Genomic DNA, 25,094 nt, shown 5'->3' on the forward strand with positions numbered 1-25,094 from the left:
GTTCTCCCTTACTCAGCCTTTCGTTCTATTTAGGGCTTCAGTTGTCCAGATGAGGCCCATCCACAACAGCAATGGAAATCTACTTCACTCAGTCTACCAGTTCAAAGCTGATCTCCTCCAAAAACACCCTCATCAGCACACCCACATATCCAGTCACATCCTGGTCCAATCAAGTTGGCACATAAAATTAACCCTCACGACATACTACACCAGCCATGCCCATATGAGCCCAAGGCAGTGATTGGGAAATGTGCACAAACCTAGTGGTCAGGGCCGGTGATGGGAGCTTGAGCAATAGGGTTGCACAAATCATGATGCTGCTCTCTCCTGTCTGACTCATCATTCACCCCACTCCCCCACTTTCCAGTCCCTCCAGCCTCCTCCATCAACTAGGAGTCAGGGTATTGACTGCCTCCCCTGACCCTGGGTTTCCGAGCTTTGGTAAAGTTTTTGATTCAACATCGGCATACATCACGTCCCAGATCAGGTCTGGCCCTGAGAACCTGACTGGGTTCTCTCTGGGTCTTGAGATCTCAGACTTTGGAGTTGGACACTCCATAACAATTCCAGTTTTGAATCTTCTTGACAGAAAAAGATGGCCACAAGATAGAAGGCATGAGGGGTATGGGAGGGAGAAGAACTTAAGGAAGGGAAGTGGGGAGCACAGAAGCTTCCAAGGGGAAGAGACTGGGAGCTGGAGGAGTCTTGCCCACCTTTTATCCAGAGGTTACAGGATAATACCTCTCAAGTAGAACCCAGCCTATAGGGATGTTTTGTTTAGATTATACAATATTTTCAATGTTTTGGGGTCTAGTATTCAAAAAGCCTATTTTGCATAAAATTCTAGCATCTTTGACAAATCAGAAGGCACTGTGACAATCGGCCCACATGGCAATTGGCTGGAACTCCACAGACACTGCCCTCCTCAGACAGAATACCTGACCTCTGTTTTGCTACAGTCACCACTGTTCCCTACTGTCTCCTCACACAAAGGCTCAGCATCATATGTCTTTTAACACTGAGCTAGTGCTGTTTTTCTTACTCCCAACCTGTCTTAGAGTTCATCTTACCAGCCTGGCCTCCATGGGCATCTACATTTTAACCTCTTACGTAGTTTGAATCCTTTATTTAATCGAAGAAACAAGCTCAGAGAGAAGACATGCTCTGGTGACAATCTCAAGTGAACTAGTGGCAGAACCAGGACCAGGACCCAGTGCCCCTGTCTTATGAGGATCTCCTTGGCCAGAGTACTGAATGCATGTCCCTGAGGCAGTGTCTGGAAAGTGTTTTCCTCTGAGGCACTCAATGGGAGCCATCAGGACTCCCTCCCTCCCATTAGCCCAACCAGTGGTCAAGGGACTCCAGGAGAAGAGCTGAACTGCTTATGTAGGAGGTGGGGGGTGGGGTGGGTGGGGGGGGGGGGTAGGGGGAAGTCAAGTGATATGGATGTGAATGCCCAAGTGGTAGAAACTATCTGGAAATCAGGGCTAACTTGGGTGATGCAGAACATGGGGTGCCTGGAAGGGAGCCACAGATATTGTGGGGCTCAGGCCAGAAGGGGAACAGAAGTCCAAGCAGACCTTTCCGCCAAAGCTGGCCACTTCTGCCTTGGAAAGTGTTTCACAACGCCCCATGTGTGTGAGGACAGCCGGGCTCACGACGGATGGGCAAGAGGGTGTGGGCTCATACACTGACATGTACTGGCACCCAGAGAGAGCCCGCAGCTGAGGAGCCGGCCAGCACGCCACTCACACGCAGAGAGTGACTGACCTGTCGTCCTCATGGCAAGTGAGTATCCCCCTCCAGGGATGGGGTGGGGAGAGTCAGGGCGGCAAAGGAACACCTGGTCCCATGGGAGTCCTGGTCTGGGCCATAATTCCGGACACGAGCCTGGGGTTGGGCTCTTGGCATCCCCTTTGTCTGATCTCTGTGTCCTTGGAGCCCCTGGAACTTCTTCGGCTGCTGGAGGAGGCAGGGGTGAGGCCAAGGGGCACACGTGCCAGTGTTAGTGTCAGTCAGCCCTCCTCCGAGTCCCGCGTCCCTCCCCACATCCTCTGTGGCAAGAGAGATCTGGATGTGGGGATCTTTGCACTCACATGGAAGGCGAGTAATGCCGAAGGCTCCACTTCTGACATTGTATGGAACATTTGGTCAAGGGGTGAAGGTCATGGAGCCTACATGGAAGTCAAGGGCCCCTATTCAGCTGGGCTTTGATTCTGCACTTTGCCAGGAGGCGGCAGGGGAGGACACATGGCTTTAGCCCTGGGCCACCGAAAACAGCAGGTCACTCACCGTGCCCCATGGGGCCCTTTGCAGGTGACAGGGTTCCCCGAAGGCTAAGCAGTCCCAGCTATGGCTCCATCTCCAGCCCACCCAGCGCAGGGCCACAGCAAGCACCTCCCGGAGAGACCTACCTGAGTGAGAAGATCTCCATCCCGGACACGAAAGCGGTGGGAATACTGGAAACTTCCTGGACTCTTTCAGGATTGACAGGACAATATGGGGCGGGGGGTCTCACGGGCTGGGTGAGGGAGTCCCCTGAAGACCATGGCAAGTCCCTTCCAGCTCTGAGCCGCAGTGATAGACAGTGTAACCGCCCCCTTCCTGCTTCTGTCTCCATCACTTAGTTTACCATTTATCTAAAAATCATCAATGGCTTTCTGGATGAATCCCAGCTTTCCTATGAAGGCAGAGGGACTTGGGGTGAATTCAGGTTGGAGCCTCGAGGATTGGTTGCTAAAGGAAGGGACCTAGACAAGGGCATCAGGAGGAGCAAAGGATGTTGTGGGCTGGCTTCTAGATGCTGTCACCTGCATTTCCAGAATCTTTAGCAGAGCCCAGGCTGCCAGACCAAGCCCTGGAATGGGGTGGGGGCCCTTGGCTTGGGGTGGGGGGGCCCTTGGCTTGGGGTGGGGGGGCCCTTGGCTCAGTGGACTCTAGAGAGGAAGACCTATGGTCTGACAAGGGGCTGGGGAAGGAGGAACTGGACCAGGGAGGCCTGACCCCAGGAAAATCCCCTATTGGGGCTCTAGGATCTGCAGAGTCAGGGTCTGCAGGAGGTAAGCTGGTCAGGTGCAGGCAGGCTGCTGAATGTGCTGGATCCATAGCAGCCGATGGGCTGTTACTTAGCAAATCTTGCTGGTTCCTCCCACCCCATGTCCTCCACTAACCCCTGGGGGATGCGGCTCCAGGAATGGGGAATAGAGGGCCGGGCTGGCCAGGCTGGGCTGATGAGCCCCTTGGAATTCAGCTGGTGGTGGCCCAAGGCCAGTTATTGCAGCCCCTAGACCCAGGACATCCTCACCCCATTTCCACCCACAGGGCACGTTCAGCCTGAGGAAGCTGTGGGCCTTCACAGGGCCTGGCTTCCTCATGAGCATTGCTTTCCTGGACCCAGGAAACATCGAGTCGGACCTGCAGGCTGGTGCTGTGGCTGGATTCAAAGTGATGGAGTTGGGGCACTAATGGGAGGGGGGGGGGGGTGACCCGGTTAAGAAAGTGGAGACCCCAGCTTGCCCCTTTTCCCCAGAGTGGCTTGCATGGCTGCTGTTCATGGGAGATGCTAGGTCCTAATGGGCCGGAAAAGGTCCCCAGGGCATCCCTGCCAGAATGTGGGATGTATGGGGTGGGGGTGGGGTGGGGGAGGAGGTTGGTCTTCTTTCTCTATCTCCCCTACTCTGTCCCCAAGGAGTGTCCTTGGTTAGAGGGTGCCACCAATTCTGGGGTTAGCCCATTCGCCCCTATGGCTGAAGGCCTCTCCCTGCCTTCCCGCAGCTGCTGTGGGTGCTGCTGTGGGCCACGGTGTTGGGCTTGCTCTGCCAGCGACTTGCTGCCCGGCTGGGCGTGGTGACAGGCAAGGACTTGGGTGAGATCTGCCATCTCTACTACCCTAAGGTGAGCTTGGTGGGTCCGGACAGGAAACACCCCAGGTCCCAAGCCCGAAACAGCCACTTACAGGTTCCATAATCGAATAAATACATACTCTCAAGTGGGGTGTTACAAGTCCACTTGATAGAACACTGAGGCTCACACTAACAGCACATAGACTGAAAGGGACTCTGGATATACCCTGTCCATTTCATAGAAGGAGAAATGGACACCTCGAGAAGTGACTTGCTTAAGGCAAAAAAAATAGGGAGGCATCAGCTTGGTCGTTGGCTGAGATGGACACTGGGGGCTTGGCTGTTGTCAGTGTCCAGACAGGAAAAAAAAATTTCAACATTACACATCGCAAAGGTATTTAATGCAGGGATGTCACCACAGAGGTGTTGGAAGAGCTGGGACATGCAGGGGAAGGAGGGTGTCACCCAGAGGTCAGAGAGCTTCTGGGCAGGAGCCCAAGAGCCATCATTTGCTGCCGAGTGCCCGGGAGCATTGCCACTTCTGCCGGAACAGCCACCAGAAGCAGGGAAACCATCTCTCCCTGCCTTTTCATCTTCCATTAGTGTTTCCTGCCAAACCCAACTGGAAGCCGGCTGACAAGGCCGTCTTGCAAATGCAGTTAGTAGGCTTCTAGCCCAGCAGGGCAGTGCTGAGTATTGAAAGGTGCACGTAGGACTGAGACAAACAACTGTCCAGCCTTAAGGAAGGTTACCTTCTCCCCTAGGTGCCCCGCACCCTCCTCTGGCTGACCATCGAGCTAGCCATCGTGGGCTCGGACATGCAAGAGGTCATCGGCACAGCTATTGCATTCAGTCTGCTCTCGGCGGGACGGTACTTCCCCACGGGCTCCGGCTCTTCAGTCCAGAGCTGGGATCAGCTGCTACTTCTTCCTCAGGCCTTTTACTTCCCTGTGTCCATTTCCTCTTGCAGTCCCCTTTGACCCAGAGTTGTTGCCCAATTGGACAAGTGGGGAAACAGAGACCCAGAAATGCAAAGTGATTGTATCTAGTCACACAATGTCAGTGACCTTGCAGGCTTCCGGGTTGCCTGCCATACTGGACCCCACCCATTTGGCCCTTCCTCTCCATCCTGTGCCATTTGCCATCTCCAGCACACTCCCACTCCCCTCTCCTGCAGTTGTCTGGGGCCACTTGGGTCCCTGCTCCCAGGAGATCAGACTTCAGTCTCCAGCCCTGAGAGTGGGAGTTTGGGACCCTGGGACCAGGCTGGGCTGACCCAGGCCACTCTGGTTTCAGAATCCCTCTCTGGGGTGGCGTCCTCATCACCATCGTGGACACTTTCTTCTTTCTCTTCCTGGATAACTACGGTGGGTGTGCCCTTCCTCTGAGGGGGCTGCGGGCTGGGGCGTGTGAATGCAAGGCCAGCGGGTGCTCTGCGGTTCTGGGGGAGGGCTCAGCTTCTCGCTCGGCGTGGCCTTGAGCAAGTTACCCAGACTTCTGTTTCTCCGTCTGGAACATGGGGAAAATAACAGCACAGACGTCACAGGGCTGTGGTGAGGATTCACTGAGGGAACATATGTTAAGCACTTGGCACAGTGCCTGGAACAAAGTGCTCAAGATCTCACCATTAATAAGCACTTATGTTATGGTTTTTTGTTTTGTTTTGAATGTTCTGCCCCTTTGCTCTCTCCCTAGGGTTGCGGAAGCTGGAAGCCTTTTTTGGATTCCTTATTACCATCATGGCCTTGACCTTTGGCTATGAGGTGGGAAGCCAGAGCTGCTACCCTCCCAGGAAGGCCACCCCTCTCTCTGCCCCCTGCGGAGCCTGAGGGGCCAGGGTCAGGGTGGAGGGTGCGAATGGCTTTGCAGGGGCAAGGTTTGTCCTGACCAGGCTCCTCCCCACAGTACGTGGTGGCGCATCCTGCTCAGGGACCGCTTCTCCGAGGCCTGCTCCTGCCCTCGTGCCCCGGCTGCGGCCAGCCAGAGCTGCTGCAGGCTGTGGGCATCGTTGGCGCCATCATCATGCCCCACAACATCTACCTGCACTCAGCCCTGGTCAAGGTGAGCACAGGGGCAGGGAGGGAGGTGCCTGGTCCCTTGGCGTCACACTGGCCCATTCTCCAAGCCTGGAGCCCCTCCCCTTTGGCTCCTGAGGTCGATGGCAAGATAGACAAGAGGGAAAGATAGACCATGAGCAAGTAAACAAATGTCAGAGAGAATTCTAGATTGTACAAGGTGCCCTAAAGGAAACGAAACAGAGAAGTGTGACAGAGAATGACTGAGACGGGGGCTACTTTAGGAAAGGTGGTCGGGAAAGGCTTTTGTAAGGAGTTGCCTTTGAGACATGAAGGATGGGAAGGAAGATCAGGGGAGAAGATATTCTAAGCAGAGGGAATGAATGGTGAGGGCAAAGGCCGCAGGAGAAATAAACCGGGCATGCAGGAAGGGGGTCGCTGACCAGGGCCTGTCCCAGACTTCCATGTGGGGGGCTTTAGAGAGACCTGGGGTTTGGGGAGAACATAGAGGTGTGCGAGTGGAAGGTGTTGGGGTGGCCCTGAGAGACTTGGGCTGTTCCCTCCCCTTTGACCTTTATAGTCTCGAGAGATAGACCGGACCCGACGGGCTGACATCCGAGAAGCCAACATGTACTTCCTGATTGAGGCCACCATCGCCCTGTCTGTCTCATTCTTCATCAACCTCTTTGTTGTGGCCGTCTTTGGGCAGGCCTTCTACCAGCAGACCAACCAGGACGCGGTGAGCTGCACCACACCTCCCATCCATCACACCTCCCATCCACCACACCTCCCATGCACCACACCTCCCCATCCACCACACCTCCCATGCACCACACCTCCCCATCCACCACACCTCCCATCCACCACAGCTCCCATCCACCACACCTCCCATCCACCACACCTCCCATCCACCACAGCTCCCATCCACCACACCTCCCCATCCACCACACCTCCCCATCCACCACACCTCCCATCCACCACACCTCCCATCCACCACACCTCCCATCCACCACACCTCCCCATCCACCACACCTCCCATCCACCACACCTCCCATCCACCACACCTCCCATTCACCACACCTCCCCATCCACCACAGCTCCCATCCACCACACCTCCCATCCACCACACCTCCCATCCACCACACCTCCCCATCCACCACAGCTCCCATCCACCACACCTCCCATCCACCACACCTCCCATCCACCACACCTCCCATCCACCACACCTCCCATCCACCACACCTCCCATCCACCACAGTTCTCCATCCACCACACCTCCCATCCACCACACCTCCCATCCACCACACCTCCCATCCACCACACCTCCCCATCCACCACACCTCCCATTCACCACACCTCCCCATCCACCACAGCTCCCATCCACCACACCTCCCATCCACCACACCTCCCATCCACCACACCTCCCCATCCACCACAGCTCCCATCCACCACACCTCCCATCCACCACACCTCCCATCCACCACACCTCCCATCCACCACACCTCCCATCCACCACAGTTCTCCATCCACCACACCTCCCATCCACCACACCTCCCATCCACCACACCTCCCATCCACCACAGCTCCCATCCACCACACCTCCCCATCCACCACACCTCCCCATCCACCACACCTCCCATCCACCACACCTCCCATCCACCACACCTCCCCATCCACCACAGCTCCCATCCACCACACCTCCCATCCACCACACCTCCCATTCACCACACCTCCCCATCCACCACACCTCCCATCCACCACACCTCCCCATCCACCACACCTCCCATCCACCACACCTCCCATCCACCACACCTCCCCATCCACCACAGCTCCCATCCACCACACCTCCCATCCACCACACCTCCCATTCACCACACCTCCCCATCCACCACACCTCCCATCCACCACACCTCCCCATCCACCACACCTCCCATCCACCACACCTCCCATCCACCACACCTCCCCATCCACCACAGCTCCCATCCACCACACCTCCCATCCACCACACCTCCCATTCACCACACCTCCCCATCCACCACACCTCCCATCCACCACACCTCCCCATCCACCACACCTCCCATCCACCACACCTCCCCATCCACCACACCTCCCATCCACCACACCTCCCATCCACCACACCTCCCATTCACCACACCTCCCCATCCACCACAGCTCCCATCCACCACACCTCCCATCCACCACACCTCCCATCCACCACACCTCCCCATCCACCACAGCTCCCATCCACCACACCTCCCATCCACCACACCTCCCATCCACCACACCTCCCATCCACCACACCTCCCATCCACCACACCTCCCATCCACCACAGTTCTCCATCCACCACACCTCCCATCCACCACACCTCCCATCCACCACACCTCCCATCCACCACACCTCCCATCCACCACACCTCCCATTCACCACCTCCCCATCCACCACACCTCCCATCCACCACACCTCCCATCCACCACACCTCCCATCCACCACACCTCCCATCCACCACAGCTCCCATCCACCACACCTCCCATCCACCACACCTCCCATCCACCACACCTCCCATCCACCACACCTCCCATCCACCACACCTCCCATCCACCACAGTTCTCCATCCACCACACCTCCCATCCACCACACCTCCCATTCACCACACCTCCCCATCCACCACACCTCCCATCCACCACACCTCCCATCCACCACACCTCCCCATCCACCACACCTCCCATTCACCACACCTCCCCATCCACCACACCTCCCATCCACCACACCTCCCATCCACCACACCTCCCATCCACCACACCTCCCCATCCACCACAGCTCCCATCCACCACACCTCCCATCCACCACACCTCCCATCCACCACACCTCCCATCCACCACACCTCCCATCCACCACACCTCCCATCCACCACAGTTCTCCATCCACCACACCTCCCATCCACCACACCTCCCATCCACCACACCTCCCATCCACCACAGCTCCCATCCACCACACCTCCCATCCACCACACCTCCCATCCACCACACCTCCCATCCACCACACCTCCCATCCACCACACCTCCCCATCCACCACACCTCCCCATCCACCACACCTCCCATCCACCACACCTCCCCATCCACCACACCTCCCCATCCACACCTCCCATCCACCATAGCTCCCCATCCTCAGCATTGCTGGGGGCCCCAGGCCATGAGCTAAGCTCTTTGAATCTCTGCTCTAGACTCCAGGCATTGGTAGCAAGAGGGAATCTGTGATCCTGGCCTCTGGCTGGGACCCCTATCCTCAACCCACTGGGGAGACACAGCCCCCCATAGGCAGACTTTTTTTTTTTTTTAATCCTCACCAAGGATATTTTTCCATTGATCCTTAGAGAGAGTGGAAGAAAGAGGGAAAGACAGAGAGAAATATGGATATGAGAGAAACACATTGATAGGTTGCCTCCACATGCGCCGGGAAGAGCCTGCAACCGAGGTACATGATTTGTTTCCTGCCTGCTCACTCTCCACCCCCCAAATCAAACCCGGTACCCTTTGGTCAGTAGGCCGACGCTCTATCCACTGAGCCAAACCAGCTAGGGCCAGATTTCTCTTTCTCTCTCTCTCTCTCTCTCTCTCTCTCTCTCTCTCTCTCATATTTTTACTGAATTCAGAGAGGAAGGGAGAGGGAGAAAGAGATAGAAATATCAATGATGAGAGAGAATCATTGATCAGCTGCCTTCTGCACACCCCAAACTGGAGATTGAGCTTACAGCCCGGGCACGTGCCCTGACCAGGAATTGAACCGTGATCTGCAGGTTCATAGGTTGACGCTCAACCACTGAGCCATGCCAGCCGGGACAGGCAGACTCTTGAGGGTCAGAGCCACACAAAGAGGCTGCAAGGCACAGACATCCAAGGGAAGGGCCTGGGAGGGAGGAGCTAAGTCTTGGGAGACCCAGCATTCCAGCTGCACCTGGAAAGCTGGGCAGGATTTGCCCAGCAAACTGCAGGGAGGGGGTTCTGGGAGGAGAGGATGTCAGAGCATGAGTGTGGAGCGGGAATGCACAGCACTCATGTTCTCCTCCGAGTCCTCTCTGCTCATAATCTTCGTTAGCAGATACACGGTCATCCGTTCAGCAAATATTTACCAAGCAGTTGTGATGTGTCAGGCAGTGCCCTGGGTCCTGGGGATACGGGAGTCAATGATATGAAGACCCTGCCCTCATGCAGCTTAGATTTGGGGGGTGGAGAGTGAGCAGGCAGGAAACAAATCATCAAATCAATACAGAAGGGAAGAGTATGGACAACTTGTGAAGGAAATAAAGGAAGAAATGGAACATCACTGGGGATGTGGTGGAGGGAGGGCCACGTCAGGCCCGGTGGTCAGGAGAGGACTCCGAGGAGGTGACATTTGGCCAACTCTCTTGGATTTGTGACCTCCTGGGTTTGTGACCTGTGGCTGTCTCCCTTTCCGAGTGGGTCTGTGATGAGGCCCTAAATGACAGCTGGTCAGTGTGGGGTGCTTACCGAATGCTGACCACGTGGTCACTGCTACTGCCTGGCTCCGTGGCCTCCCGCGGTCACACCCCTCCCTGGCCTCATGCTGCTCCTCCACACAAGGAGAGAGGTTTAAACAGGGACGGCAAACCCTTGCCTTCCAGACCTGGCCAGTCACAGAGCTGGGGAGGAGGGCTCAGTGTGAGGAAGAGAGGCCTGGGGGGCAGCTGAGGCACTGCCAGCCCATTGCCTCTGTGGTAATGCCAGCTCCTACAGGCCCAACAGACCCCTGGGAACCCGGTTCTCATGTGAGTTCTCACTTTTTTTTAAAAATATATTTTATTGATTTTCTACAGAGAGGAAGGGAGAGGGATAGAGAGCTAGAAACATCGATGAGAGAGAAACATTGATCAGCCGCCTCCTGCACACCCCCCACTGGGAATGTGCCCGCTACCAAGGCACATGACCTTGACCGGAATCAAACCTGGGGCCCTTGAGTCCGCAGGCCGACGCTCTAGCCACTGAGCCAAACCGGTTAGGGCGAGTTCTCACTTTTAAATGTTGGCAGTAAATTCACATGAAAGAAAAAACAACTTGTTACCCAAACAAAACATGTCTGGCCAGACTCAGGCCACCAGTTCTCGGCCCCTGGTGGAGGCCTGGGGGTCTGAGCTTCGGAGACTGAGTGTGCACTTCCCGTCTCCCTCCTACTGCCCCGGCGCCCGCAGTTCAGCGTCTGTGCCAACAGCAGCCTCCGCGACTACGCCAAGATCTTCCCCAGGAACAACCGCACGGTGGACGTGGACATCTACCAGGGAGTAAGTGCGCGGAGGGCCCGAGCCGCTCGGGCGAGGCCACGCCCACCGAGGGGAGGGGCCTCGCGAGAAAGGGCGGGGCCACGCGTCTGACCACACCCCTCCTCCCAGGGCGTGATCTTGGGCTGCCTGTTCGGCCCCGCCGCCCTCTACATCTGGGCGGTGGGTCTCCTGGCGGCCGGGCAGAGCTCCACCATGACTGGCACCTACGCGGGACAGTTTGTGATGGAGGTGGGGTCTGGGGCCTGGGGCCTGGGGCGCGCGGTCAATTGACACATTACGGGGACACGGGCTTCGTTGATCCTTAAAGCAGCCTTTATAAACCCCACTTTGCAGACTAGAGATTCAGAGAGGTGAGCGACTGGCCCAAGGCTGCAGACCCAGGACTGATAGGAGGCTTTTACCTAAAACTCTTCGGTCTGCCGCCATCAGCTGTGGGAACTCCCCCAGTTTCTTCCTACCCATTGCCAACTAGGGACAGAGCTGCCCCCCATTTCAGAAATGCAAAAACAGAGGGTTCCCCCAGCATGAGATGGGGTGAGGGGAGACAGAGGTCCTTCATCTGGAATCTCCAGCCATCAAGGTGCCCCCCCACCCCCCACCCCAGGGCTTCCTGAAGCTGCGGTGGTCGCGCTTTGCCCGGGTCGTCCTCACTCGCTCCTGCGCCATCCTGCCCACCGTGCTCGTGGCCGTCTTCAGGGACCTGAGAGACCTTTCAGGCCTCAACGACCTGCTCAACGTGCTGCAGAGCCTGCTGGTGAGGGCAGCCCTACCACCCTGACCCCTTGCAGAGCTAAACAGGAACCACAACAGTTCCCTATATTGAGTTCACCCTCCTCACACACCTTGCCAACAAGCCTCACATAATCCCACAGCCAGCCCAGGGGTAGGAACCACCATTGTCCCCATTTTGCAGCTTGGAAAACTGTTGCACGCAGTTCAGTGGCCAATGGCAGAACTGGGGTTCAAACTCAGGCAGCCTGGGACCACAGCCCCCAAACTCTCCTGCTCAGGAGCCCCACAAACTTGGAAGGCACAGAGGTGGAGACACAGAGTGGTTACAAGACTTGCCCAAGGGCACACAGCCAGGCAGAGGGTGAAAGGCACTCCGATCCACCCTCTCCTCCTGGCTGAATTCCGAGGGCAGGGTTCCTCAGCCCCATCCTCCCCGTTCTCCCCAGCTTCCCTTCGCTGTGCTGCCCATCCTCACATTCACCAGCATGCCCACCCTCATGCAGGAGTTTGCCAATGGCTGGTGAGTATTCCCCATCCCAGGCACTGGACTTGCATTACCGGATTTGATCCTCACATTCACCCTGAGGTAGGAATTACCATTATCATCCCCCTTATCCAGAGGAGCTCAGAGAGGTTAAGGAAGTTTCCCAGCAAATGGGGGAGCCAGGACTGAAACCTGGGGGCGAGGGCTGTTTCTAGAACCTGAGCTCTTCACCTTCACCTCAGACTCTGCTCTTGCAAAATCCCACCAGGGTGGAGCCTGCGGGGCCCACGAGGCAGAAGTGGAGGGGGTCTGCTCCAGATCCACAGCCCAGAGAAGCTGGCTTTGCCATCCCCCCCCCCCCCCCCAGACTGGCCGTGGGCACTGGAGAGGAGGAGGAGGTGCAGCAATCCTGAGTCTCCCTCCTGTCCTCCAGGCTAAGCAAGGCCATCACCTCCTCAATCATGACACTGATCTGTGCCATCAACCTCTACTTCGTGGTCAGCTACCTGCCCAGCCTCCCCCACCCCGCCTACTTCGGCCTGGTAGCCCTGCTGGGCGCAGCCTACCTGGGCCTCACCGCCTACCTGGTACTGTAGGGCCAGCAGGTGCCTTGGGGATCGGGAGGGCAAGGAGAGGAGGCAACAGATGGAGGGAAGGAGGAAAGGAAGGAGGGAGGGAGGGAAGGAGGGAGGGAGGGAGGGGATGGACTGGGGCTTCCCCAGAGGTCTGGTTCTCATAATCACCCCTTCCCCAGGTCTGGACCTGTTTCATTGCCCACGGAGCCACCCGGCTGGCTCACAGCTCCCACCAACACTTCTTGTATGGGCTTCCTGAAGAGGAGCAGACTGGGGAGCCCTCTGGATGAACTCCCCCTGGACCTGCTTGAAGGGAGGCAATAAATGGGGCAGACTGGCCTGTTGGACAGGGGAGTGGGGGAAGTGGAGGCAGAAGATGGAGTGGGAGTTTTGGGGGGCAGGCCAACCTGGGTTCCATAGGGACCTGCTGTTTCCCAGCTTGGACAAGTGATTAACCTACAGGTCTTAGTGTCCTCATCGGTAAAGTGGGACATCAACCTTGCAATGGGTGTAAAGCACTTGAACACAGTGCTTGGCAACGGGACTTAAAAAAAATCCTAAAGTATTTACTGAGCACTTACAGGAGTGACCTGACAGACAGTCCCGGGTGGGGCAGGCTCCAAACTGGCACTTAAAACACAGTCCGGTGGATGCGAACTCAACGCCAGTTCTATTCTCGTTCAAGAGGGGAACGGAAACCAAGGAAGCACAAAATCCCATCAAGAAGAGCCACCTGTCCTGGCCGGTTTGGCTCAGTGGTAGGGCGTCGGCCTGCGGACTGAAGGGCCCCAGGTTCGATTCCGGCCAAGGGCACATGCCCGGGTTGCGGGCTCGGTCCCCAGTGGGGGGGCGTGCAGGAGGCAGCCGATCAATGGTTCTCTCTCATCATTGATGTTTCTCTCTCTCCCTTCCTCTCTGAAATCAATAAAAATATTTAAAAAAAAAAAAAAGAAGAGCCACCTACTCCAATGCCTCCTCCTCTCGCAGTCTAGTTCCTCTCGCTGGAGTGGCCTCCGCCTTTCTGACCCACCAGCAATCCCATTTTCCAGGCAGTAAAACCGAGGCGCGGTTCTCGCCCCTCCAGGCGCCGGGTCATAGGAACCCGAGTCTCTGCCTCCGAGGCCCGATTCATCGGCCGCCTCCCCAGGAAACCGGCGGCGCGACTCCCACGCCGGCCCTCACACTCCCAGGGCGCGGACTCCCAGCTCCCCCTGGGGGCAGGGACGGTCCCGCGCGCCCGCATGCCCAGCCGCAGCCTCGCCCTTCCCGGCTGCGGAAGAAAAGGCGGGCACTTGGGCCTCCCGCCCTGAGGCCTCAGAATCCGCCCAGGCCAGGAGGGGGTCACGGGGAGCTGTGTGGGCGGGGAAGCCCCGCCGCCGCTGGGAGCCGCCCGACACGCCTTCGCCCCTGGCCGGGACAGCACTTTACAGACGCTCCCTGGGCGGTTTCTAGGCTCCCCCAAGCCCCTCCTCCGGCCTCTTCCTGTTCCTCGGACCCTGGCCCCGAGCGGAGGCGGCAGCGCGGAGACGGGGTCGCCAGGCTTCCCCGGGTGTTGAACTTGAAGCGGGCGCTGTTCCCCTAATTTCCCGGGGATTCGGCGGGGCCAGCTCTGCGCTCAGGATAGGGTGCTTGTTGATGAGAATTTCCTCTTTCTTAAAAGGGCAACGATGCCAGTGGGGCCCTCCAGGAGGCACGGAATGGGACGGGTCGGGCTCTGCCAGAGCGACTGTGGAAGAGGTGACCTGAGCGAGAAAGCCGCCAAGTCCCTTCCCGGCCTGGCCCTGGAGAACCGGGGGCCGCGCGAGCTGGGGGGGGGGGGGGGCGGCGGAGAAAGGCCTCTCCCAGCCCTTCCCCAGCTCCCCGGGGCGCCGCCGTCCGTGCCCCCGCAGACGCCCCGGTCAGTTCCCTGAGCGTTAGAGGGGCTCCGGCCCCGCGCTGGGCCTGGAGGGAGGCGGGTTCGAATGACCGGGGATCCCGCCAGGAGCGCCCGCGGGCGGGTGTGCGGGTGGAGGCGGCCGAGTTAGTAACAAATCGCTACTCAGTGGGTGGGAACGATCCACGTGCGAGCGGAGCTGGAAAGAGGGGGGTCAGGACCCGAGAAGGCCTTGGACAGACTTGGAAGCTGAATAACCACGGGGCGACGGGCATGGGGGGGCGAAAGCGCGGACAAGCGGAGGACTCTTCGCTCCCGTGGCGCCGGGAGGGGCCGCAGCGGATGGGCAGGGAGGCCCGGGACTAAGGACCCGCGGACGGGGAATGCGGGGGGGAGGGGACCAAAGGCCAGCGAGGGGTCACCGCGGGCGAGAGGTGAGCGAGGAGAGGGCGTCATTCCAGGTCCGGGGCGGCCCCTGCGGTCCTCCCAGCTCCGGGGCTAAACTGGACTTTCCCCGGAGCTGCCTGGAACCCGCCTTTCCTGCACGGCCCCCCATTTGGAGATGGGGTTCCTGCGTGCTGGATGGAGAAGTCACAGCCCCCAGGACTTGGTTCCTCCTGGTTTGAAAAATAAACTGTGCTAAGGCGACCCCGCGCTGTGGTAGAGAGAGACACTGGGTGTGCCCGCCCCCCAGTGAACAAACTCCAAGACACCCCCCCAGACCACCCCCCACCCCCCAAACCGCCCCCCCCCCCCCAGCTCCTCGGTGCCACAGCTGCCAGACCCTTCGCGGCAGCCCTCGTGCCTGGGCGCAGGGCAGGTCCCCAGGGGCAGAGGCCGCCCGACAGAGGCTCAGCGGGGGATTGGGGAGGGGGGTCGGGGAGGCGGGCGCACCGCGGACCTGCCAGGGCACCAGCCCTGCGTCAGCTCCTCTGGCCTCCGGGGACCGCAGGCCGGTCCGTCCTCCCGGGGCAGGAGGAAGGGGAAGAGGAAGGAGAGCCGCCTGCCCAGGTCAGGGCGCAGCCGCGGCCTCACTCCGGCCTCGCCGCACATTTCGCGTCGGGTCGGCGGCCGGGCCTCCGGGTGAAGCGGAGGCCTTGGCCCGGCGGCCGGATCCGCCTCTGCCCGCAGCGGAGCTGGGCCCGGCGCCTCGTGCTCAGAGCCCAGGGACCTCGTGTGCAAACGGGGTGGGGGGACCCGCAGGAACGCGCAGGCCGGTCGTCCAGGGCAGAGGAGGGGGCGCAGCCAGACCAGCGCTCGCTACCCGACGGCGGGGAGCGCTCAACGCCACGAGGGCGGCGGGGGGCGCCGGGGCCGGAGGGTGGGTCCGGCTTCGCGGCTGCGCGTCTTCGGCGGGGCCCGCCCTCCGCAGGCTCCGCTCCGTGGGGCCGGGGGACCGGGGCCGCCCTCGCACCGGCGGTTGGACGGGACCGGACGTGCTCGCCCCGCCCCGCCGCCGAGGCCTATTTGTCCAGGCTTGGCGTTATTATTTTTTAAATGACGAACACATAATAACGACGAAAGGAGAGAATAATAAACAGGAAACAGAAACCCACACCCAGGGCCAGTAACACGGGAGTTTGCCGTGAAGAACCCGCGCGGACGCGGCCAGGTGTGCCTGCACCGACCGCGCGGAAGCGCCGTTTAAAGCCTAAGACATGTCAGCCCCGCCGAGGGCCGGGCCCAGGCTGCGCGTCCCCGGGGCGGGCGCCACGGACACCCCGCCCCGGCCTCGGATGGCCGCGTCGGGTGGGGAGCGCTGGGAAGGCCGCGCGGAGGGGCCGTTCCTTCCAGGTCGGAGGGACGTGGCTGCGCGGAGGGGTGGGAGCGCGTCCCCGGCCGAGGGAACGGCGCGGAGAGGGCGCCTCCTGGCGGGGACGCCGGGTGATGGCCGCTCTGCTGGGCGCCGGGCGGGGCAGCTGGAAGAGGTGGGCCGGGGGGTCCCAGGGCAAAAAGTTGGATTTTCCCGCCCTACACTCCCGGGCCCCGCGGCTGCGATGGGTGCAGACGGGCACAGTCCGGTCAGGGGCGTAATTGTGTGAATCTTAGTCGCTGGGAGGGAGCCAAGGGCCACCGTTCGCTCACGACTTCCGCGAAGTGGTCCCTGCAACAATCAAAGATAAAACCAGAGAGTTCATCCCCATTTTCCAGAGGAGAAAAAGGAGCGGCGGGCCCCTGGGCCTTGGAATGCGCAGGGGTGAAGGCACCGCGCCGGCGGGGCGGGCCCGGCCCCGAGCGGCGCAGCCGGGAGCTGTCGGTCCTGCCACGCAGCCGCAGAGGCTCCCCGCGGGCGGGCGGGCGCCAGGAAGGGAGGCGACGCCCCCTGGAGCGCGGCCGGAACCGGGCCGGACCCGCCTCCCCACCCGCGGAGCGCGCCGGCCCAGGAGTGGTGAAAGCCGCGGCCGCGGCCAGGTCACGCCGAAGCCGTTGCCCTTTTAAGGGGGAGCCTTGAAACGGCGCCCGGGTTCCATGTTTGCATCCGCCTCGCGGGGAGGAAACTCCATGTTGTAACAAAGTTTCCTCCGCGCCCCCTCCCTCCCCCTCCCCCTAAGAACCTGGCTCCCCTCCCCTCCGAAGCTCGCGGGGATCCCTCCCTCCCACCCTCCCCTCCCCCCCGCGCCCCGATTCCGGCCCGAGCCGGGGGGGAGGCCGGGCGCCGGCGTCGGGGCCAGAGTCCGGCCGGAGCGCAGCGCGCCGGGCCCCATGGACAGCTCGGCCGTCATTACTCAGATCAGCAAGGAGGAGGCGCGGGGCCCGCTGCGGGGCAAAGGTACTGGGGCGGCGCGGAGGGGCCACCTGGAGGCGCCGCGGGGGGCGGGGGCCAGGACCCTCCCTGGGCCGCCGCCGCCCCGGGAGCCCGCCTGGCAGCGGGAGGAGCGGGGAGAGTTGGGGCCCGGGAAGCGGGGCGGGGTCGGCGCCCTGGGCGCTCCGTGTGCTCGGCCGGGGAGCCGCGGCGGGAGTGGACCCGGGGCTCCGCCAGGGTCTCCGGCCGGCGGTGCGCAGCGCCCGGGGGGAGCCCCCCCCCCCCCGCTCCCCCGCCCTGAGCGCCGGCGGGGCCGGGAGGTCGGTGTGGAGGGCGCCCGCGGCCGCCGGAGACCCCGCCCACCACCCCCGGGTCCGGGGCGGGAGGGGCGCGAGGTGACAGCGGGCCGGGAGGGTGCGAGGCTCCCGCCAACACTCAGCCGCGATTCCCACAAACTTTGGGTCTCGCGTGGCGGCGCCCAGCCCCTCGGGCACCGAGAGCAGCCGCCACTCCGGAGAGGCGCGCGCCCGCGGCGGCCCGGCTGCAGCCCGTGGGCCCCGGGCCTGTGCACACAAGTTCCGACCAGGGAGCCGGCCGACCGCCTTGGCGGGGTCGGGGGAGGCGGGTGTCTGGGCTGGAGGCCCGCCCCGCCCCGTCCGGGGACGGGCTGCAGCGGCTGGGAGTCCTTCCCGCTCTGCCCACCTGGCCTGCGCCTCCTCCTCGCCGGGGCCGGGGCCGGGGCCGGGGGAGACGGGCTGTCAATCAGCCGGTGGGTGCGCGGCTCGAGGTTGGAACGAGGGGAGGGGAGGGGCGGGGAGGGGCGGAGCGGGGTCGCGGTGGCCCGGGTCCACCCCCTGCCTCCCCGTCCAGCCTCGGGTCTGAGGACTTTGGACTCACAGGGGCCGAGAGTATGGAAGGAGGCGGGAGTGGACCCCAGGCCCCGGCCCTCCTGGGCCCCACTGAGCAGGGGCTGCTCAGGTAAAGGTGGGGTCAGGAGGCGCCCCCAGTGGGGCCGATACCTCAGCAGGTGGAGGCTGGGAGGAAAAGATAAGGACCCTTGGTGCCCCCTCCAGCCAGCCCACTCCCTGATGGGGGTACCGTGTACCCCACACTGGAATGACGTGTGGGAGCAGAGGGGTGGCCTGGAGCCATGCTAATGCGTCTCCCTCAGTGAAGCGGGTATGGCCAGACCCTCAGAGCCCAGGGCTGGCGCCGGGGCACACAGGCATGCCCCCACCTTGGGCCTCCCTGTTCCAGGTGACCAGAAGTCATCCGCTTCTCAGAAGCCCCGAAGCCGGGGCATCTTCCACTCACTTTTCTGCTGCGTCTGCCGGGATGATGGGGAGGCCCTGCCCAGCCACAGTGGGGCACCCCTGCTTGTGGAGGAAAACGGAGCTGTTCCCAAGGTGCGTGGTGGCCAGGTGAGGGCTGCAGGGCACCTGGGTTCGCCCTCGACGGGGGTTACGGGAAAGGGTTTTTCTTGACCAGCCTGCAGGCCCTGGAAGGTCTACCCAGCTTGTCACCTGACAGCTCCGAGAGCTCCTCCAAGGGAATTTAAATGTCCCCGTCGTAGTGGACGCTGTTCTCTGCCTGGATTTCCCAGGTGGGGAAGTAAGGCCCAGAGAGCCAGGCGGCCTACCCTGGCTCCAGAGTTGGCAGGGGCAAATCTGGGAAGAGGGTGGCCTCTCCCCTGTCCCTGTGACTTGCCAGCTAGAGGGCTGCAGGAGGGAAGACTTGTATGAAGAAATGACGGGGGTGTGAGAGGTGGCCCCAGCCAGCCCCGCTCGTTCCCACAGCAGACCCCGGTCCAGTATCTGCTCCCCGAGGCCAAGGCCCAGGACTCAGACAAGATCTGCGTGGTCATCGACCTGGACGAGACCCTGGTGCACAGCTCCTTTAAGGTGGGCCTGCCCAGCAGCCCCCAGCCCTGGTTCGGAGGGGCCTGCCCTGGCCTGGGAGGGCGGTCTGGTCTGGGCAGGCCTGGCCGCAGCTCCAGCTGCTCTTTTCCCCCACAGCCAGTGAACAATGCTGACTTCATCATCCCCGTGGAGATCGATGGGGTTGTCCACCAGGTGAGGGGCCGGCTCCTGGGGGGAGGCGGTGGGCTTGGCTTTTCCCACCAATCCTGAGAGCCTCGTATAAGCCTTTGGTAGATGTGGAATGTCAGAGAGGGTGTGAGACTTATCCAGGGTCACACAGATCCTCAGGGACTTGACTCTGAGGCCTGCGGGGAATGGGGTTCTTCTTGGCGCCCCCTTACCCCATCTTGCCCGGGACCCAGTTCAAGTAATTCAGGATAGGTTGTGTGCTGTCCAGCCTGTTCTCCATTACTTGGCTCGGGGGTCGGTGCCCTGCAGCCTGGGGGTGAGGGGGCTGCCCCAGGCCCCTCCATTTGGCTGAGGCCGTGGAGCGGGAAGGGCCTGGAATTAGTGATGCCCCTTGAGGCAGGGCCAGAAGCCTGGAACTCACAGGTTCATTTTGATCCCCTTCTGAGAGGGGGTGGTTTCCCTAGCAGCAGTTGGGGTGGCTGGTCAAGTGGGGCCCCCATAGGACCTGGGACCAGCCTGCCCCCTGTGCTCCTCTGCCTCCTTCACTGGCTCCCTCCCAGCCCCCTACCACCCCCCCACTTCCAGCCTGAGGCCCAGCAGTCCCCTCACTGGCCTGCCCCCCAGGTTTACGTGCTGAAGCGGCCCTATGTGGACGAGTTCCTGCAGCGAATGGGCGAGCTCTTCGAGTGCGTGCTGTTCACTGCCAGTCTGGCCAAGGTGAGTGAAGGGCTCCTGGCACAACCCCTCCCCCCTCCTCACCAGCATGTGGCCTCTGGGCAGCGGCCCTTGGATCACCCTTGGCCCCAGATGACTCACCTCCCATCCACAGTATGCAGACCCAGTAGCTGACCTGCTGGACAAGTGGGGGGCCTTCCGAGCACGGCTGTTTCGTGAGTCGTGTGTCTTCCACCGGGGGAACTACGTCAAGGACCTGAGTAGGCTGGGCCGAGACTTGCGGCGGGTGCTTATCTTGGACAACTCGCCTGCCTCCTACGTCTTCCATCCGGACAATGCCGTGAGTGCCATGCAGGACCTGGATAGGGAGCTGGGATCCAAGAAAAGGGTCCGTCCATCTGGGCTTCCCCTCACCTCTGCTCCCAAGCTGGGTGGTTTCCCAGGCCTGGTGCCTTCCCATTCCTCCCTCTCATAGACCTGTGCCCACTCGCCCCGTACTTTATGGATCGTTCAGATCATTCTGCTTGCTGGGCATTGGAGCAGGTGCAATTTTTTAAGCGGCCAGTTGTGACCAGTTAGTGGGTCACAAAAATAATTTAACAGTTCCTAGTTGGGGTTTTGAAAAAATGAAATAAAATAGGAAATATCAGAGTGCTTTGCACACAGTTAGATTAAGTTTCATTTCGTAAAATTGTTGCTTTGTTATGTATGTAAATGTGATTTACTGGGTGCTGCTGTCAAAATATTTGAACACTGTGGGTAAGGGGTTTCAAGGAGATAGCCCACCCAGCCATGGGTGCTCAGGGGTGGCCTGCATATTCTGCGTCCAGGGTGGTGACCCTACACCCATCTGCCCAGGTACCGGTGGCCTCGTGGTTTGACAACATGAGTGACACAGAGCTCCATGACCTTCTGCCCTTCTTCGAGCAGCTCAGCCGAGTGGATGACGTGTACTCAGTGCTCAGGCAGCCACGGCCTGGCAGCTAGTGAGGCGCCCTGGGGCCAGGACCTGCCCCTGACCACACCTACACCTTTCACACATGGACTCTTCCTTAGGAAAGCCCAGCAGCCTGGGCCACCTCAGTGCCATGGGGAAGTGGGCGTCTCCCCCTCCAGCCTGGCTAGGCTGCGAAGGGGGGCAGCAGGCTGCACAGAGGGCAGTGAGACCCTGGGTCCCTGTGTCAGTGCCTTAGAACCTCCTCGCTCTTCTTGGGGGACCTACGGGGCCCTGCATGCTGCTCCCCTTTCTCTTTCTATGCTGCCATGTTTCTCTGCTGCCAAGTTGGGCCTCTCGGCCCTTTCGGTTCTGCTTGGGGGAGGGGCAGGGTTCCTGCTGCCCCCTGCCTTGGGCCCCACCTGGGAACGTGGACACCAAGTGCCTTGCATAGAGCCCTCTTCCCCACCTGGCTTTCCCAGGGCCAGGTCAGGTCAGCTCTTGCCTGGAACAGTCTCCAGACTGTCGGTCGGAGAGAAGCTAGTCCTCACGCCTCCTCCGTGGGGGCTGCTGCAGACCCCGTCACCTCTGCCTCGGGGGGCACAGGAGGGGAGAAGATCTGTTGCCACTTGTGAGAGCAGCAGGGGTTTGTCCTTCAGGACCCAGTCCTGCTTCTCTGGACTCCTCAGCTGAGGGCTGCTCCCCATACCACCCAAGGCTCTGCAGCTCAGCTCCCCCAGCTCCAAGTGTGGGGGCATAGGCAGGACCCCTTTATGGTGCCATATAAATATGTATATGTGTATATAGATTTTTAGGGGAAGGAGAGGGGGAATGGTTGGAGTAGAGACAGCCCTTCCTCACCCCTTTCCCGGGCCCATAAATTGGGGGGAGGGAGGAAAAGGATTTTTACATTTTTAAACTGCTATTTTCTGAACGAAACAAGCTGGGCCAAGAGGCCCCAGGCCCTGTCCTCTGTCACCCACACCCTCTTTGCTTCATTTAAAACATTTATTGAGCACCTTCTCTGTGCCCAGCCTGTGCTAGGCCAACCAGCTGAGTGTGTGTGTGAGGCGAGGGGGATCTCTCTCCACCACCCACCCCATACTTCACCCGTGCCTTTAGGGGATCTGTAGGAGGTGGGACACTTGCCAAGCTACACCCCTCCATGCCAGCCCACTCTCTGCAGCCCCCTGCCTCATCCCCAGCTGGCTGAGGGCTGCTCCCAGGACATCTGCCTTCCAGCTCTGCCTCCTCTACCTGGAATCCCTCCCCCAAATGCTGAGTCTGGAGGTCAAGGCCTTGGGCTCTTCCCAGGGCCTAACAGTTAGGGGACCCACATATCAGTGCCAAGGGGGATGTCAAATGGAGATGTCCTTGTTTTCCGCCAACCCCCAGCTGGGGGCGGGAGGGAGGGCATGGCTGGTCCGAATCTGATGACCCTCCCATTTAAGTGCCTTCTCTGTGATAGAGAGCCCCTCAGTGTGACGCGAACTAAAGAGAAAGCCAGACCCCCACCTGCCTCTGTGGTTATTGGGCGGTGAAGTGGGGGCGTGACTGTCCCAGGAAGCCTCGCTCCGCTTCAGCTGACCCTGCGGAGGGAGGAGGGCGGTCCTGGAGGCTACCCTACCCTCCCGGGCTCCAAGTGCGAACGTGCAGGAATGACCGAGTACTGTCTAATTTCCCTGCTTCTCTCGGCCTCAGTTATCTGGTCTGCAAAATGGAGATCGGCTCCCTGCAGAGCCGCTTCGGTGCTGCCCCTGGAGACCTTAGTAAGATTAGCTCAGAGGCTACGCAGAAATGCGTCCCTAGGCGAGGCCCCTGGAAGGTATTTGGAGACGGAAGGGGTGGGGTCTCTGCCCGGAGCGAAGGGGAGGAGTTCGTGAGGCCCCAGAGGGGGTAGGTGGGGAGCGGGGCGGGGTAGTGGGAGCCAAGTTCAACTCCAAACCCAAGACCTTTGAGCGAGGCTGCCGTGGGCCTCCCGCTGCTTCGCGGGAAGGGCTGGCAGGCCGAGGCGTGGGGACTCGGGGGAGACGGGCGCCCCTTCCCCCACCGGCCTCCCGCTGGCCGCGCCCTTGCACGAGCCTCTGGCCCACTTCCTGCCCCCGCCCCTCCAGCCCTGGCAGCACTTCCTTTGCAAAACTGGGCAGCCCCGGGCCCTGGCAGGAAGTGCCCTCCCGCCCCGCCCTCTCCTGCTTCCCACGGTGGCCACTAGAGGCCTCTCCGGCCTCGCCGGGCTCCGCTGCGCCGGGCCCTCGGCGATCTGCCCCCACCCCAACCCTGGGGGCCTGGAAAGATGAACATTTCTCCTTCACTCCTCTCCCGGGGGTTGCCCGCCTCCCCCTTCTCTCCCCACCCAACACACACAGCGGAGAAGGGAGATCTGCCCCTTCCAAAGGTTGGGCCCTGCCCCCCACCCCCAACCTCTCATCCCCTTGTGAATCCAGCCTCAAGCCTCCCTCCTGGTGTCCCAGATGCTAATCTGCCCCCCAGGTCTCTGAGGGTGACCTGCACGTGTATGATGCTGCCCCTTTCCTTCCCTCGCCCCCCTCCCTGCTCCTGGTAGGAAAGTGCTGGGAAGCACCGACCTGGGAAGAGCACGTGCAGTTCCCGCAGTTCCATGAGCTCCCGTGTGAGCTGGAGCCTCGGAGCCTTTGGCCCAGTTAAGGCCCAGGTGGCCTGCTTCTGCCCTTGTCCTCCTTGGGGTGCCACTGGGTTTCCTGCTCTCCATGCAAACACTAGTCCCCCAGATTTGCATCCCACAAGCCCACAGAGGCCAGGGAGTCACCAGGGCTCCCAACTTTGAGACCGCAGTCAGCCTTTACCACCCACCCTGCACCCACAGAGTTCAAGGTAACCACATATACCTGCACTTCCCGTGTGCCAGGCACAGTGCCAGGACTGGGGACACACCATGACTAGGGCCTGCCTCTGCTCTCAAGGAACCCACACTCTAGTGTGGAGAAGGACGCCTGAACAGGTGATCTAAGACCTTCAATGCTGTAGATGGAGTTGAGGAAGAACATCGAAGGCCGGGATGGAAGCACAGGGGACACCACCCGGCCTGGGTGGGGATGCAGGATTTGGAAAATGCATCCTGAGGACGTGAGGCTAAGAGGAGTTTGGAAAGGAGGCGTGAGTCAGGTGATGGTGGCCTCAGCAAGGAGAGGCCCCAGAAAGGAAGCCCAAGAGCCAGGAGCCGCCCCAGCAGGGAGTGTGAAAAATGACAATTTTGGAATTGTACACAGCCAGGGGAGATGGGAAATGACGCTGCAGAAGGCAGGAGGGGCCAGATAATGCAGATCTATAGGCCCGCCAAGGCAGTGGCCTTCTCTCTTGCAGGCGGTGGGTGTCTTTGAGGGACACAGGGACACTAACCAGGAAAGAGGTGTGCTCCATCCTGACAGCTTCACGTTGGAAGATAAGTCAGGGGTATGGGACGGAGGACCTTCCTGGGAGGCCACAGCCGTGGAGGGCGGAGAATGGAGAATGAAGACGAACGGGGGCACAGAGGCAGAGTGCAAAGAAGAAGGAAGGATGGATGTGAGCTAGGAGATAAACTTGACAGGAAGCTGTGGCTGGTTGGCCCTAGGGACTGGGGTAGAGGTTTTGGAGATGTCAGCTGCAGTGAAAATGACAGCCTGGTATGGAACAGACATTCACTATTTGCCTGTCACACACGCAAATACACACGCACATACATACACATGCAGAGGAAACAGGCACCTGATACACTCCTGTTGGCAGGAGTGTAAACTGGTACAACCTCTTTGGAGAGTGATTTGACAATACTATTTTTCAAAAGTAATTTTTAGCCCTGGCTGGGTAGCTCAGGTGGTTAGAGCATTGTCCAGATACACCACGGTTGTAGGTTTGATCCC

The 25,094-nt window shown here is 60.5% G+C and overlaps 2 protein-coding genes across 11 annotated transcripts; both read left to right on the forward strand.

Moving 5' to 3' along the window:
* Positions 1-1,546: 1,546 nt before the first annotated feature.
* Positions 1,547-13,803, forward strand: SLC11A1 (solute carrier family 11 member 1). Of its 6 annotated transcripts, none has more exons than XM_036320200.1 (15): positions 1,548-1,788; positions 2,317-2,450; positions 3,322-3,444; positions 3,775-3,894; positions 4,607-4,713; positions 5,139-5,209; positions 5,538-5,605; positions 5,748-5,903; positions 6,438-6,596; positions 11,063-11,152; positions 11,261-11,380; positions 11,757-11,906; positions 12,331-12,404; positions 12,802-12,973; positions 13,123-13,260. In XM_036320200.1, exons 1-14 carry the CDS (start codon positions 1,782-1,784, stop codon positions 12,962-12,964), a joined length of 1,542 nt encoding a protein of 513 aa, XP_036176093.1. In that variant the 5' UTR covers positions 1,548-1,781; the 3' UTR covers positions 12,965-12,973; positions 13,123-13,260. The 6 variants fall into 6 exon arrangements, 5 of the variants coding, with proteins under 5 accessions (XP_036176095.1, XP_036176093.1, XP_036176094.1 ...); XM_036320199.1 differs by having other exon boundaries at positions 1,554-1,788; positions 12,802-12,955; positions 13,123-13,803; XR_004969474.1 differs by lacking the exon at positions 13,123-13,260 and having other exon boundaries at positions 1,547-1,788; positions 12,331-12,470; positions 12,802-12,935.
* A 3,563-nt stretch (positions 13,804-17,366) lies between these two features.
* On the forward strand, positions 17,367-22,730 carry CTDSP1 (CTD small phosphatase 1). 5 transcript variants are annotated; one of them, XM_036319649.1, is made up of 7 exons: positions 17,367-17,586; positions 18,817-18,980; positions 19,359-19,460; positions 19,575-19,631; positions 20,232-20,324; positions 20,437-20,622; positions 21,141-22,730. In XM_036319649.1, exons 1-7 carry the CDS (start codon positions 17,520-17,522, stop codon positions 21,267-21,269), a joined length of 798 nt encoding a protein of 265 aa, XP_036175542.1. In that variant the 5' UTR covers positions 17,367-17,519; the 3' UTR covers positions 21,270-22,730. The 5 variants fall into 5 exon arrangements, with proteins under 5 accessions (XP_036175542.1, XP_036175541.1, XP_036175543.1 ...); XM_036319648.1 differs by having other exon boundaries at positions 17,382-17,586; positions 19,356-19,460; XM_036319650.1 differs by having other exon boundaries at positions 17,384-17,586; positions 18,817-18,965; positions 19,356-19,460.
* Positions 22,731-25,094: the final 2,364 nt, after the last annotated feature.

Source organism: Myotis myotis, unplaced genomic scaffold (genome assembly GCF_014108235.1).
Source record: "Myotis myotis isolate mMyoMyo1 unplaced genomic scaffold, mMyoMyo1.p scaffold_m19_p_8, whole genome shotgun sequence".
Classification (NCBI taxonomy): Eukaryota; Metazoa; Chordata; class Mammalia; order Chiroptera; family Vespertilionidae; genus Myotis; species Myotis myotis.